This window comes from Aquila chrysaetos, chromosome 26 (genome assembly GCF_900496995.4).
Source record: "Aquila chrysaetos chrysaetos chromosome 26, bAquChr1.4, whole genome shotgun sequence".
NCBI lineage: Eukaryota > Metazoa > Chordata > Aves > Accipitriformes > Accipitridae > Aquila > Aquila chrysaetos.
Window position 1 is genome coordinate 14128719 of NC_044029.1, and position 14839 is coordinate 14143557.

A 14839-nucleotide genomic window follows, 5' to 3' on the forward strand; every position below is an offset into this window, starting at 1 on the left:
TTCTATCCAATTGAAAAACTTGGAGGTAATACAATATAAATACACAACAGAACCCAAGTATTTAACACTATGATAGGGTTTAGTTATGTTTACATTCAGAAAGGTGATTTGAAGAGTAAAGTTCAAGTGTGAAACATTCCCCATGGCAAGAAATGACAGGGGAACACAGTTCTGGGGGAAAACGTTCATATACAAATTGATTTAGTTGACAGTACTGTAAGTTACCTCATACACTGATGTCGATACTTAGATATTTCACACAAAGTAGAAGATCTCAAATTTTAACACAAATTATCCGATTTAATAGAAGTGGTTCATGAAAAAGGATTTAACTTTACACTGAGTGTTCGTGAGAAGCTTCTGTACCCACTAGAGGGAGCTACTAAGGTATTATGGAGCTAATAACACTTCAATAGATTCTAAGCTGTTTCATAAATTGATCCAACAATTTTAAAACTTCAGCCTGCATTCCAAATGCGTATGTAAAAATGCAGTTTCAGTCACCTTGAAAATTGATTCTACTAATAAAAAAGGGAAAAGAAAATACATCAGGAAGCATTAATCTGAAATTCCTTACAGAATTTAAAAAGTAAACCAATAATCCATATTTTACATCAGAACTAAGAGTTGTCTGATACTTACTCATTCAGCACAACGTGCTTTTCAAGGCATTTAATCAATAGTTTGCTATCTCCATGATGAAAGTGAAGAGCTGGAAGCTTCACATCATCCTTCAGACAGAACACCAAATAAGACCATCCCATGCCCTCTTTGTTTCGTTTGATTGATTTCAAATCTGTCAAACTGAACAGGAACGACCACTTGCTTTCTCCATTTGCATGAGTTGTAGCATCTTAAAAACAAAATTACCACATGACTTTAGTTTGACTTCCAGTGTTAGTAATTACAAATGCATCGTATGTGTTGCTGTTCCTAAAAAACAAACCCAGAACACAAAACCCAACATTGGTTCTGATAATAAAATGTATACTGTAACTACTGTAACTGCTCTTTCTGGATTTCTCTTTGTGCCTCCTCATCTTCTACAGACTTCTAAAATAATGAGTAAGTCTACCAGACTGCTCCCCTGAAGCTATGCCTACAGTTTATAAAAGTGATCCAGCAGTTAAATGCACAACTGCTGTCTCAAATGCCAGCAGCAAGCTGAATCCCACCAGCATCTCCACCAAGTAGTACTATTTACTCAAACTAAATGTGATATACATTACAATACTGTATGCTATGTATAGCACACAGCATTAACCATGTGTTGTAAGACTGCTACCAAAGTAAGGGAGAAGGAACTGAAAATCTCCCCACCCACCCCTCTCTCCCATACTGAGCAAGCATAGTATACACTCTGTGCAAGACTGTATACATTCAAAGAGAAGGGATTAATTTTTACTTTACCAGAGAACACAAAATTGCCAGCATGCCTGGAGGGAATCTGGCACACCCCCTGGCCCACTCCCATCAAATTACAGCAAGTGGAAATAAGCATGAAGTGGCAAAGAGCATAATCCAAGTGAGTAGTGCTCACTGACACTCACTTTAGATGAAGATGTACTCTGACACCTGAAGATGAAAAATCAATACAAACCAGTGATGTAATAAACCATCCTATGCCTGGCAGAGATGCTGGTTTTAGCTTTATATCGTGCTACCACTAAAAACTCCTCTCAAACACAGTGTTCTAGGAGCAAGGACTGTGCTTTGCCCAAAAACGTTCATAATCTTAAATCCAAACCCTGCACTCGTACATGACATAGAAGACATTTAAAACCTTCACAGATATGGTGAAACAAGCACAATGGTCCCAGTTACAGGATGAGAAATAATATAGGGAAAACAAGTATTATGAAGAAAAACACTACAGGAGAATCAGAGAAAAAAAGATTATTTAAGAATCACTGTCCTTTCTCCCCCACTTTGTTTTTTTAACATAGAATCATAGAATGGTTTGGGTCGGAAGGGACATTAAAGACCATCTAGTTCCCACCCCCCTGCCATGGGCAGGGACACGTTCCACTAGACCAGGTTGCTCAAAGCCCCATCCAACCTGGCCTTGAACACTTCCAGGGATGGGGCATCCACAGCTTCTCTGGGCAACCTGTTCCAGTGCCTCACCACCCTCACAGGGAAGAACTTCTTCCTTACATCTAAGCTAAATCTACCCTCTTTCAGTTTAAAGCCATTACACCTTGTCCTATCACTACAGGCCCTTGTAAAAAGTCCCTCTGGCTTTCCTGTAGGTCCACTTTAGGTACTGGCAGGCTGCTGTAAGGTCTCCCCGGAGCCTTTTCTTCTCCAGACTGAAGAACCCCAACTCTCTCAGCCTGTCCTCACAGGAGAGGTGCTCCATCCCTCTGATCATCTTCACGGCCCTCCTCTGGACTTGCTCCAGGAGGTCCATGTCCTTCTTACGTTGAGGGCCCCAGAGCTGAACGCAGTACTGCAGGTGGGGTGTCACTAGAGCAGAGTAGAGGGGGAGAATCCCCTCCCTCAACCTGCTGGCCATGTTTCTTTTGATGCAGCCCAGGATACGGTTGGCTTTCTGGGCTGCAAGCGCACATTGCCAGGTCATGTTGAGCTTCTCGTCAACCAACACCCCCAAGTCCTTGTCCGCACGGCTGCTCTCAATCCACTCATTGCCCAGCCTGTATCTGTGCTTGGGATTGCCCTGACCCACCTGCATATCTCTACTGAAACACTGTAACAAAAATGATGTAGCTATACAATTATTTTGCTGAAGTAAAAAAGACCATATAAAAAAGACCCATGTACCACATTAACTGTGTATTCCATCTCCCCCTGCTGTTGCAGTATGGAAAGGCATTTGAGTCATAAACCACTTATTTTTTTCATTTTCTTTTCTAACATGACATCTAGTTCAAATCCCATTTGTCTGAAAGAATACAAGAGCCCAATGCAGATATAACTGCTACATCACCTAATGATCATCACAGCAATAAATTACATTTAACATTTATTTTCAATACCATTCTCTAGCAATTTAAAGAAAAAAAAATACAAAGGAGGCAGACAGTAGCTATTCCATTGTGAATTTTTTTCCACACCCAGAGATTCACCTCTCACCACAAATGACTCGCAGCTTTTCAATTCCTAATAAAATCCACGACAACTGTATCTTAAAGGCAATTCCTCAGTTACAAGTTACCATAAAGAAAAAACAAAACAAGCTTATTTAAGTACCTCCATTTGAATGAGGTTTCTTTTTAAAAGAGACTGTGGTGACCATGTCCCATTCTGCTTCATAACTAATTGGACGGTCTGCTCCTCGGGAACATTTTTCTTTAGGAGTCTGAGTCCACTCCACAACAGAACTGGAATCCTGAGCAAAAAAAAAAGTGACTGTCAAAAAACGCAAGGTATGAAAATTGAGCTAGTTTCTCAGATTCAACAAGAAGAATAAGCATCTTGGTTTTCACAGATTAAAAGAATCTGTAGTATTAAAATCCTAAGAAACATGATACAGTTCAACACAGGAAACTTGGACTTATGACTAAGACAAGAGGTTTTACTTAATAAATTCAGCATGGTACTAAAATATCCTAGCCTCTCTTACAGACTCTACCAACATAACAAGCTTTTTATTTAAATGTAAAACTTAAATCTTTCTTCTTTAGTCATATCCTCTTAATACTGCTTAAATACCACATATCACTGCATCTTGGAACCCCCATAGACTTCTATTTTTATTTTCCATTTGAACGGTACCCCTCTGCTTTGAGTCTAATTATGAAGAGTGAATCACCAGACTACAATGTAGTAGATGCAGGGGGACTGGTGACCAGGATACACTTAGACTCATTTGGTCTTTACTATTCATACAGATAGCCCCCTTCTATTTTATATATGAACCAAGTAAAAACTAAATACAGTCACCTACACATGCATCCCAATAACCTGAACTGGGCTGCAGTCCACAAATATGATTCCTACATGTAGCCATTAATACCAATGATAATCACATAAATAGATTTTGCTTCCAGTTATGAGATCACCTACGCATAAGTTCACACAAAATAAAATCTCTGGAGAAACAGAATGAAGAATGCTGATAACCAACAAACTTACCTTCCCAGCACAGAGAATATTAGAAGCATCCAAAGTATCAGCCAGTGGTCTCCAGTCTACTATTACTTCGTTTTCCTACAATACAAACAATCATAAAAAAATTCAATCCTACACAACAAAGTACATATTTCCCTATTTGCTCAGGGTATGATTATGGTACAACTTACATATATATATATAAATGATGCAGATGATGTCAAACATGATGTGATATTTGTTCATTTACAAAATCCTATATTTAAAAAGACATTTAAGATTTGCCAAACACATTATGTGCTTTTCCAACAAATACACAAAGTTTCCATAACATATTATGCAAATACCTTTTCTATGACACGTAGTACTCCTGATATTAAGCTGTCCTGGTCATCATTTTTTCCGCAGGATGAATGAATGAAAACTCCTTCTTGCTCATATATAACCTATAACAAAGTGGATAATGAAATAAAAACCAAGATTTTAAAATTGTTTCTCTCTCCTGCAGTACTCATTATCATTTTGACTCACCTACATAATTTGAAGTGAACACTGCTACCTTGGTAGGGGCTTTGTTACCTTTCCTTCCTCCCCCATCCCCAAGATCTGAGTCTTCCACTTACTTTAATCAAGAAACAATGGAAAATGGAACTTGTTAAACTTACTCTCTAAGCAACACACCAACTATTATTACTTTGCCAGTAAATCACAAAATGCATTCAATACCTAGTATTTTTTAAAATCAGCAGGCAGAGGTTCATATGGAAATAGTACACAGCTTTTAAAACATTAAAAGACTTTCTTACATAGTCTGCCTTTCCCCCACTTGCCATTTAAGAATGCTGAAATGAGAACCTTAATTTAAATTAAAAACGGACAATCTAGTGTAGAAAAGATGAACTCCACAGAAATAAAAAATCGCAGCCTTAGATTAAATAATGGCCCAATCCTACATTCAGGGTGAATGGCAAAGGTTCCATTTCAAAGGTAGAACATGTGACAGCCAAATAAGAGAGTCTCATAGGAGTACACAATGCCCATGGAACTTTCGCATTTAAGCATTTATAAAACTCTTCACAGTATTCTGATCATGCTCTTAAAAAAAAAAAATAAATCAGAGAATTCTTCTCTATCAAAATTCAGCAGCTACAAAATTCAGCAAAATTCAAAGCTACATGCTATTTATACTCTTAAAAGCTCATAAACAATGTAAACGGGTTCTGTTTTAAAACAACTCTTTAGAAGAGTGAAAAGTTCCTAATATACCAAACTTAGATTTTGTGGAAGTGAAATACATCAAATAGTAACAGTAACTTTTTTTTATAACCATGTTAAATTTTCAAACCAAGCTGCAAACACTGCCTTAAGAAATACATATTTTTAAAGGCAAAACCTAATAATTCTTAACTAATCCAAGACAGATATTATATTTCTTTGGTACTAAAATATCAGAATGTTCTTTTCTCAACTTACTCATTTGTCAGGTTTTAAAAATCATTACATCTGCAGTCAGGCCAGTAAAATAGAATTTTAGGTATGCAAGTTTAACTAGCCAGACAAGAATACAGAGCTTAAAAATAGCAATAAAATTCAGTTAACTTGTCCTTTCTGTTGTAGATTTACTTCTTAAATTTCTCTTCACTTTACACAAGCAAGAAATTTCTGAAGTGTCCTGTTTAATCACAGAAACACCACTTGGAAGAAGCCTCTAGTGATCACTTAGTATAATCTCCCTCTTGAAGGATTATTAACATCAAGTTACCTTTCAAATACTGGAAGCTTTCTCTCCTCTTCTCTATTACAGTTTTTTTCTCTTTTCTATCAAAGATCCTCCCTCTATTTCTACCAAATACCTGGTTTTAAATTCAGTCCCTGTTTAAACAAGGCAACTTTGGAATTTATTTAAATTTTACCTTCTAGCTCTTTGGACCTAATCTATCACTCCAACTAGTCAGAAATATGAAAAAAAGCGATCAATCACTGGGACAGCTGTTCCAGAAAAAACTATTTGTATCAGAGTTACACTGGTAGAAGTGCATTTCTGTCAATAATGTTAGTAAGTATCACAAAGTATATCTTCTCAGTCTAGAAGGTATGCAATCTAGTATTGTTTTTATTATTTTTCCATCCATTAATCTCTCAGAAGGACAAACATTTCCTTTCACGGGAAAAGAAAAAGTGTTCCCAATGCCACAGTTGTCACGGAACTGAAAAATTCTATATTGCTCTTCGTAACAGATCCAGCTCCCTGCCTTGTGCTCCACCATCTCATCTACTGACAGAGGGTCTTGAGAAACAGGGAACCACAGCACAAAATTCCGGAAAGCTGCACGAAGCAATAATCGTCTACCCACCTACTACAAAAACATAGAGAGAAGTGGCAGGATGCAGGCTCAGTTTACATGTCACGGCATAAGCTAGTTAAGGTTCTGGAAAACCGTTCAAGTATTTATAGTCCATGTCCAGCAGAAAATAACTTTGTGAAGTCCCACTGTTGTACCAGTATCATTTTCTGTGAAATAAATTGTATCATTCTTAATACTGTAAGGACACGGCACAGACAATTTGTACCTCCAGCTCATTGTATTGCTTACAACGAGCCGTGAACGGGCAACGTTTGTAGCTTTTTATTGCCAGGGACACGCATGAGCAGAAGGCCTTTAGCATACCACATCAACAATTACAATATATGCCAGAACGCAAGCCAAGTTTTGGGATTAAATGCTTGCCATTTGATGGCAATTTATGGCCCTGTGCTACCAGCTTGTGAAAGACGACAACACTGCACCCAAAGAAAATGAAGTGTAGACAACGAGGTGTAGACAACGAGGTGTAGACAACGAGAAAGGAGAGCTAGATTTGGGGCTACCACAGAACAGGGCGGTCCTGCCCTCCTCACCCGCGTATTTCTCACCCTGCCTGTGCTGGGCACCCAAGTACCAGCTGATGTCATGTGCACTGACTGTTCGTACCTCATGCTCTTGTTCTCGCCTCCGTCACACACCAACAACCTGCCAAACGCAGGACATGGGAGAGAACGGAGAAGCACAGCAACTCCCCCAGCTAGTTCGCTAGTCCCATCTTTCAGACACTTCATACTCTCCATGTCCTCATCCAACTCGCTCTCCTTTTCTGCCAGAGAGTACAACTCGGGGCCAGCACTGCTCTGCCAAGATGCCATCCAGCTTCTCATGACAGACACAGCTTGCAGCACCTACACAGTGAATCAGCCACTGCTCTGGAGTCATTAAGTAATTATGGTACTGTGCAAATCCTGATTCTAACAAGTTTTCAATAGCAGTTACTTCATTTTTGCCTCATATTAGAGAATCAGGTAAAGGACCTCACTGTGGATTGATTCAACAGCTGAAGCAGCAAGCAGGCACGCTCATAAGAAAGTGCTTGAGTAAGAAAGTCTGAACACTCCACAGACTACAAATTAAGGAAAAATGGGTCTGTCTGCAAACATTAACAACAGATATAGCAGCTGTGCAGCATTTCATTTTCAGGTTCTGACAGAAGGTAAACTGAACAAAAGATACAACACAGTAAGGAAACAACTACAGCCCAATAAAGTAAATTCAATTTAGGCAATGGTTGTCCTGAGAGACCTTACAGCCACAAAAGGATTATCTAACTTAAAGCACAGCTCTAAACTAAGAAGAAATATAACTCAATTTAAAAATCTGCACTATGCTGCTTTAATTTCCATCTCCCTCTTCAGAATAGCTGAGGTTTCCCCAGAGCTTATTCACACATCCACTGCCAAACTGTCACTGGCCTCATCAAAGTACCTGCTACATCATTAGTCTGCTTTCAGTGACCAGATACCAGCACATTTGAGTGCTCTGCAAAGCATCAAGCTAACATTACTTGACCAATGTCATCTTCTGCTCCACAGAAGATACGCTACAACTTCTGGCATCTGAATTTTAATAAAAATATAAAGCTATAACCTTGTATGTCTTCTGTTTGCTGATCCTATGGCTCAAACCTTTTTCCTAAGACAGTAAAATTTCATGCTAGTCTTAAGAGAATAAAAGTCTTACAAACACCAAGTTTCTAAGTGGGGGAGTGGGGGTGGGGAGAACCCCACCAATATTGTCCATATTGCGACAAATGAGAAAGCTCGCAACACCACGTACCACATAAGAAAGGTTTCCTGCTTGACAACAGTAAGTTTTTCAAGTTCTGCCTTAGATGCACTGAAGATTTCTTGAACCACAACATATTTCTGTTACTCATGCAACAATAGTGGGATATCAGTGAAAATACAAGTCTATTCAGTAAAAGCTTGAGGTAGTAACACACTATTTCTACTGTGAACTCTTCTGCAAACGAAATCCTTAATGAATAGAAAGCAGAAAGAATATACGGAAATTTCAGAATTATCAGTGAACTGCTTTACATTCAAGCATAATGAAACCTTAACTAAATTCAAAAGAGGCAAAGGCTCCTGTTCACAAAGAAAACCTACGAAGTACACCATATTCAGAAAAGATTATGATTCTGTACGTAGTAAATGACAAAGGCTGAAAAAGTTATAATGAAGATTTTAAATCAAGTGCTTAATAAAATGGCACAACAATGCATAGTATGGGAGTCTCTGTGCCCCCAAATTTACCTAGCAGAAGGTGCAGCAAGACACTGCCCACACCACAGAATATATATACATCTAAAATATTCTGCTATATCTGTGCCAACAAACTACCTGAAGGATGCAAAGCAAATTTTAACACACCATATTTTAAATCTCTTTGCTGGTCCTGGCAAAAAAAACCCCAAACCCAAAACAAACAAACAAAAACCCTCAACAGCAAAGACACACCCCACCTCCCAACACCACAGCATTTACAACATTATTGTTTAGTAGTAGCTACACTGCTACTTAAACACCTCTAGTTGCTGAACTAGCTTTAACTTCAAGAGCAAGGGCACAGGCAAGTGAAAAATAACTTCTCTGGCAGTCCATGTGTCAATTGGTAATTTGAGAAAGATCTAACAGCCCATGTGCTGAAGATACTTTGAACTCCAGGAGCATAAAACAAAAGTTGTTACTGTCTTTAGACCAGCTGCAATAATAGCCTATACAATGACATACTGAACTTGGAAGTTTGTACTTCTCCCCATATACAACTTTTTACCTCATTTTCTAACATGGTTTTCTGTTATAAGGGTTGAGTCCAGAGTTGGTTCTCTGAAATAAGGAAAACAAACTGCCATTTGCTAAGCAACAAAAAGAGAAAATATACTTGTTTACACGCATAAAGTCAAAAGCACTGAAAAACGAAAAGACCTTACTGCCAAGTTACTTGCAGAAAAAACTGGCAACTCTAAGAAAGGGCAAAAAAATGAAGCTCATGCTGTTCTAGTGCAGAAGGTCATTAATAAAGAATGAGTCATGACTCCAGAACTCAACAACATTAACTTAAGTTTTCTAGAACCGAGTTAACCATATAGAGAAAAACACTGAAAAGAACCTTCTGATATACAAAACGGTAAGAAAAAAACAAATAGGACAAAAATCCAAGTAAAGTAGTACATACAGTTATATGAGGTTACCAAATTTGTAATTCATATCCCATTAATGTATGGAGCAGAGACAATACGAAACAGCAGAGTTGTGAATCCATTGATATTAATGATGTCCGGGAAATAAAAAAAAAAGTTATAGAGAAGGGGAAGGCAAACAGTAAAAATATAATAGAAACCACAACCTTATACAGTTTGCTGAAACAGGATTGCATGAAAGCTGAGACAATGCAGGCTATCCCAGATGCTTAATATATTGCCATGTGCATTCCACTGGAATTACTTTGTGTAATATTTTGCAGAAAAGAACATATACAGTAAAATACATTACTTCCATGTGACAAGATCTGCCAAATGAGACTAAAGGACCCCAAAAACTAATGCCTACTACTCTTTCAGAAATCTACACCTGAAACACCTCATTACAACACTGCACAGCCAGAAGGAAAAGTGTAATTAAATTAGGACACCCATAGCTTGGAAACACACCAAAGTGCAAAATGTTTTAAGTGAGAATACTGGTTCTGTACCAACTTACACAGTGTTTATTCCATCTGGAATGAAGTTTCACTAGTTGTGAGCCCTTCTAAAATCCTGCTGCCATCCAAAGGAACAATTTGTGATCCAGTGTGCTCCCCAGACCAATAGAAAACTAACCCAGCCAAAAATAAGTACACACAGTTTTATGTATTATCTCAGCTTGTTAAATCAAATCACGGAGAGATCAAATGAGTACAGTATCCAAGCAAGCAGAAGTGCAACACACAGGTGGGGAGATCTAGAGAAGGATGGAACTGCTCCTACCAAGAGCAGTGAAACTTCAAACCAGCCCAGCCACTTCACGAAGTCTGAGAAAACACAACTATCATATTTCCTCTACATCAAAGGAGACATGGCAAAGAATGCTACTGAATTAGAAGTTGCGTTAACAAGTTACATTAGCATTGTGGATGTGGAATAACTGAAACGAAGTTTTGCAACATCTTAGAGATTTAGTCTCAGGCAAACACTTTTTTTTTTTTAAAGGAACAACAAATACGCAGCAAATTTACAAACAACTAATCCACAATAGCTTTAGCCTCTCATATAAACTAGGATAATATAGCTGCTTTCAGGAGAACCTTCCCAAAGAGGATCCTGATAAAAACCTACCTGGAAAAAAAACAATAAACTGCAAAATGAAAATATTTACCATCATCCAATAAACTGCCGGATTGAGCTTAAAATGGACAAAACTAGAAGAGTAACTTTTCCCTGTATACATAAAAACTAGATGTGCACAGCTAGAAACACCTGGGAAGACAGTATGGCCATCTTTACATTTACAGCACCTAACAGCAGTAAAGAACTTAAAAGTTGTAATAACTCCAGCTGAACAAAGTGCCTGCTCCACCAGTTCTGGTTGAAATGGATATGGTAAACTGGCAGAAGCAAGATCTCTACTGAATTTTCCTGCCAGCTAAATGCACTCCTCAGCACCCTCCGAGAAGCACAGACATGGCTAATTACATATGTTCTCTTATGCCGAGATCAGCATGAGCTGAAATAATCATTCGCTGCCATATGCTGGAAAGGTGAAACCGAAGACTATCACACTCTAACCCTGGCTACATGCAGTCAGACACTACACTGAGATTTTAAACTCTAGATAAAGGATCCACGTGCTCGGGAGCCCAGCATTGAAAAGCAACACTTTTAGAAGACAGAGTCACGGAATAAAAATATTTCTACAATAAAACCATACGGACACAACTCGGATCCGTTGGTGGGGGAGGAGGGAGGCAGAGATGGTCGCCAATACCTTCCCTCCCGTGACCTCAAACCAGAACAGACACTGGAATCCTTGTCAAGCTCTACCGTTTCATTCAACAACACTCGGCAAGGATCGGCGGGGCGTAAAAACCTTTACATTACCAAATGACCCGACTGACAAGGCTTTGTATCCACCCCGGGGCAGGTCCCCGCTCACTACTAGCGTGCAGGCCAAGAAAAAAGGCCAGGAACGTCTACGAGCACCCCCGGGACACGCGGCCACGTAGACGGGACGAGTCTCGTTCCTCCACCTCAGCCTCAGAGCCTGCTCTACGGAGGCCAACCCCCGGCCCCGGGGCCGCCCGCCTACCGGCGGAGAGCGGCCTCTTCCTCCACCGGGGCCGGCTCTCCCCGCAGCCCCGGACAGGGCCCAAGTCCCACCCGCTGGCCGCGACCCCCTCCTCCCCTCAGGGCGGCGCAGAGGGCCCACGGCCTCCCAAAGGGCGGGAGGGCCCGTGTCCGGAGGGGCGGGCCCGGGCCCCGTGAGGAGACCCCGCGGGGAGGAAGGGGGCCCCCGGCCGGCCACGCAGGGGCCCGGCCCCAAGCGGGGCGACCCCAGCGGCGGGGGGAACCCCCGAAGAGGAGAGGACGGCAGCCGGCGCCACCCGCGCGGAGACGCGGGCCCAGCCCGCCCCCGTTACCTTGCCGCTCGGAGGCGCCGCCATGTTGCCTACGAGTGTTTATGATGACGTTGCGCTCTTCACGTGCTTCCCCGCCGCTCCACAACAACCCCCGTCAGCCCCTACGCGGCCGCGCGGGCGGCGCAGGCGCACTCGGGCGGGACACGCCCCCACCTCCCGGCCGGGGAAAGGCGCCACGGCCACAGGGCCGGGCCCAGCTGGGGGGCGGGGCTCCGGCCACGGGAGGGGCGGGGCGAAGGAGCCCCCCCCCCCCCCCCCCCCCCCCCCCGCCGCGCGGGGGCTTCCGCGAGCGGCGGCCTCTCCTCTTCACAGGCCGCCGGCAGGAAAGAGGAGAAAATGGCGGGTTCGTTTCTCGGTTTGGTTTTTTTTGTTTTTTAATCCAGAGGCTGCGCTCCTTTCGCTCGTTTCGAATCCCTCGCACACAGCTCCCTGCGAGATTGGCCGGCGCCCAGCCGCGGGGAAGCGGCTTGCCCGCGGGCCGGGCGGGTAGGCCCCGCGGCCTGTCCCTCATTCCCCCCCCTCGCAGAGGTTTATAAGAGAATTGTGGGGGTTAAGTAGGCGGTGAAGGACAACGCAGCAGTACAACGTTTATCCAGCAGGGGCACTACGGAACGGCCAAGGCACCTGCCCTGGCGCCCGGGACGCCAGCCGGCCTCCACAGCGAGGAGAGCAAGAGAGAGCCGGCTGGAGCGTGTGAGCATGGCAGTAAGGAGAAAACAGGGGGTGTTTCTTTCATCACGCTTAAAGCTTTTTCTCAGCCACCCGAGATTGTAATTACAATTTGAGGACTGTTGAAAATGCGATACGGAACAGTGTATGCTCTCTAGGCGTTTTCTTTCTCTTCCTGCTGTTGCACAGTGTAAATAGCAAGGAAATACTGGCCCCTATGCATCATTAAGCTACCCTAATACTCATAGACCAGATTTTTACTCTTAGTGAAAAATACACAGCTTTCGAGATGATGGATGAACACATTCATCCCAGGATAAAGCCAAATGTTAATTACAATCTCATGGATGTTAGCAAATTTTCAGTATTCATATGTGTGCAGATTTATAAAGTCTGAAAGAATTGTTCTCCAGATGTCAACAGGTTGCAGTTGGTCTTCATTACCTGGAAAAAGTATATAATGCATGGTATTACGTAAAAAAAAAAAAATAATTAGCTTTCACTTAATGTCTGCAACATTTGATCCTGGTGAAAGCCATAAATAAAGATGGTTTTTAAGACATTTGTTATAAATGGACACCTTATAAAATACTTTGAGCAAACAGTATGTCCCCAAGTATTGTTTAATTGAAACAGATGAAGGATATGCTCACAGGGAAGTGATTTTCTACTCTAAAGGAGCAAAGGTAATTTGGGGGTTTTTGTTTGGTCTCTGTCTAAAACCACATTATAATTTGCTTCTGACTTCTCAAACTCTTGAAATTATCTCTCAGTCCCATGGACCAATTTACTCCATGAGATACATGACCACCATCTAGCTAGTTGCCCAATCTACTAGAAATCCCTCTTGGCCCCTTCTCCCTTGTTCTTTTGCAAACTATCATTGCATAACAATGAGTATTTCATGAATCAAGATGGAGAGCAAAATGACTTTTTGCTATCAGGTTGCAGGATCACAGAAAGGTTGAGGTTGGCAGGAACCTTTAAAGACCATCTAGTCTAACCCTCCTTTCCGGAGCAGAGCACAGATCAGATTGCTCAAGGCCTGGTCCAGTTTGAGTTTTGAGTATCTCCAAGGATAGAGACAATGCAACCTCCTCAGTCAAGCTGTTCCAGTGTTTGGCCACCTTTGGAGTGAAAAAGATTTTGCTTAAGCTTAAATGGAATTTCTTGTATTTCAGTTTGTGTCCATTTTGTCTTGTCCTTTCACTGGACACCTCTGAAGAGACCAGCTCCACCTTCTTTACTCCCTCTCATAATGTAGTTTTAAATGTTGACAAGATCCTCTGAGCCTTCTCGAGACTGAACAGTCCCAGCTCTGTCAGTCTCTTTGTATGATAGATGGTCCAGTCTCCTAATCATCTTTGATAGCCCTTCACAGGCCTTGCTTCAGGATGTCAATGTCTCTGTTGTACTGGGGAGCCCAGCACTACACCCAGCACTCCAAAGTCTCTCACCCAGGCTGAAAGGAAGGATCACCTCCCTCAGCCTGCTGGCAATGCTCTTCCTGATGCAGCCCAGGATGCCGCTGGCCTTCTTTGCAGGCTCATCACCAACTTGTTGTGCACCACAACACTCAGATCCTTCTGTACAGAGCTGCTTTCCAGCCAGTCAGTCCCCAGCCTGTAACAGTCCATTACATTATTTCAGCTTACAAACCTGAATGATTCACAACACCAAATTCCATAGGCTGACATAGCACTAGCAGGTTCCTCTCCCTTCTCCATAAGCCCATTAAGAAAACAATGGAGCAGTCTGTAGCTCCATGCAAAAGTCCAACCTTTCATTCACTACACAGGTGAGAATCTAAGGAGAGTATCTTCAGCTTGGTGGCTCAGTCTTCATTGGATTTTAAGTAGCCATCTGCTGTAATAAGGAATCTTCTGTCACATGAAGGTAATCACAGCACCCCAGCCAGCAGCGAGTGCACAGCCAGAAAGCCTTCCTAGCTTTCCTGTGGCTTCTGTTGCTGTCACAGCTGCAACTATAGCTATTATGGCTATGCCAAGACCTGCAGCAGCTGCTATTGTTGTTGTTCACACAGCTATTTCAGCAGAGTTCCAAGATCCACTCCTGTATTCAGAAGTGTCAGCTGCCCACATGCTCAACCA

General features: G+C 41.9%; 1 protein-coding gene across 2 annotated transcripts in view; it reads right to left on the minus strand.

Moving 5' to 3' along the window:
* TBC1D15 (TBC1 domain family member 15) overlaps positions 1–12190 on the minus strand; it is a 34257-nt gene extending 22067 nt beyond the window's left edge. Inside the window, exons 1-5 of one of the 2 annotated variants that reach the window (XM_030002944.2) lie at positions 12060–12190; positions 4422–4520; positions 4099–4173; positions 3214–3352; positions 643–853 (exon numbers count right to left, since the gene is read on the minus strand). In XM_030002944.2, coding sequence (XP_029858804.1) covers positions 643–853; positions 3214–3352; positions 4099–4173; positions 4422–4520; positions 12060–12083 — 548 coding nt within the window. In that variant the 5' untranslated portion in view covers positions 12084–12190. Of the gene's footprint in view, positions 1–642; positions 854–3213; positions 3353–4098; positions 4174–4421; positions 4521–4605; positions 4625–12059 lie in introns of those variants that run through there. The other variant, XM_041120514.1, reaches the window with a different exon arrangement.
* Between the last annotated feature and the right edge of the window lie 2649 nt (positions 12191–14839).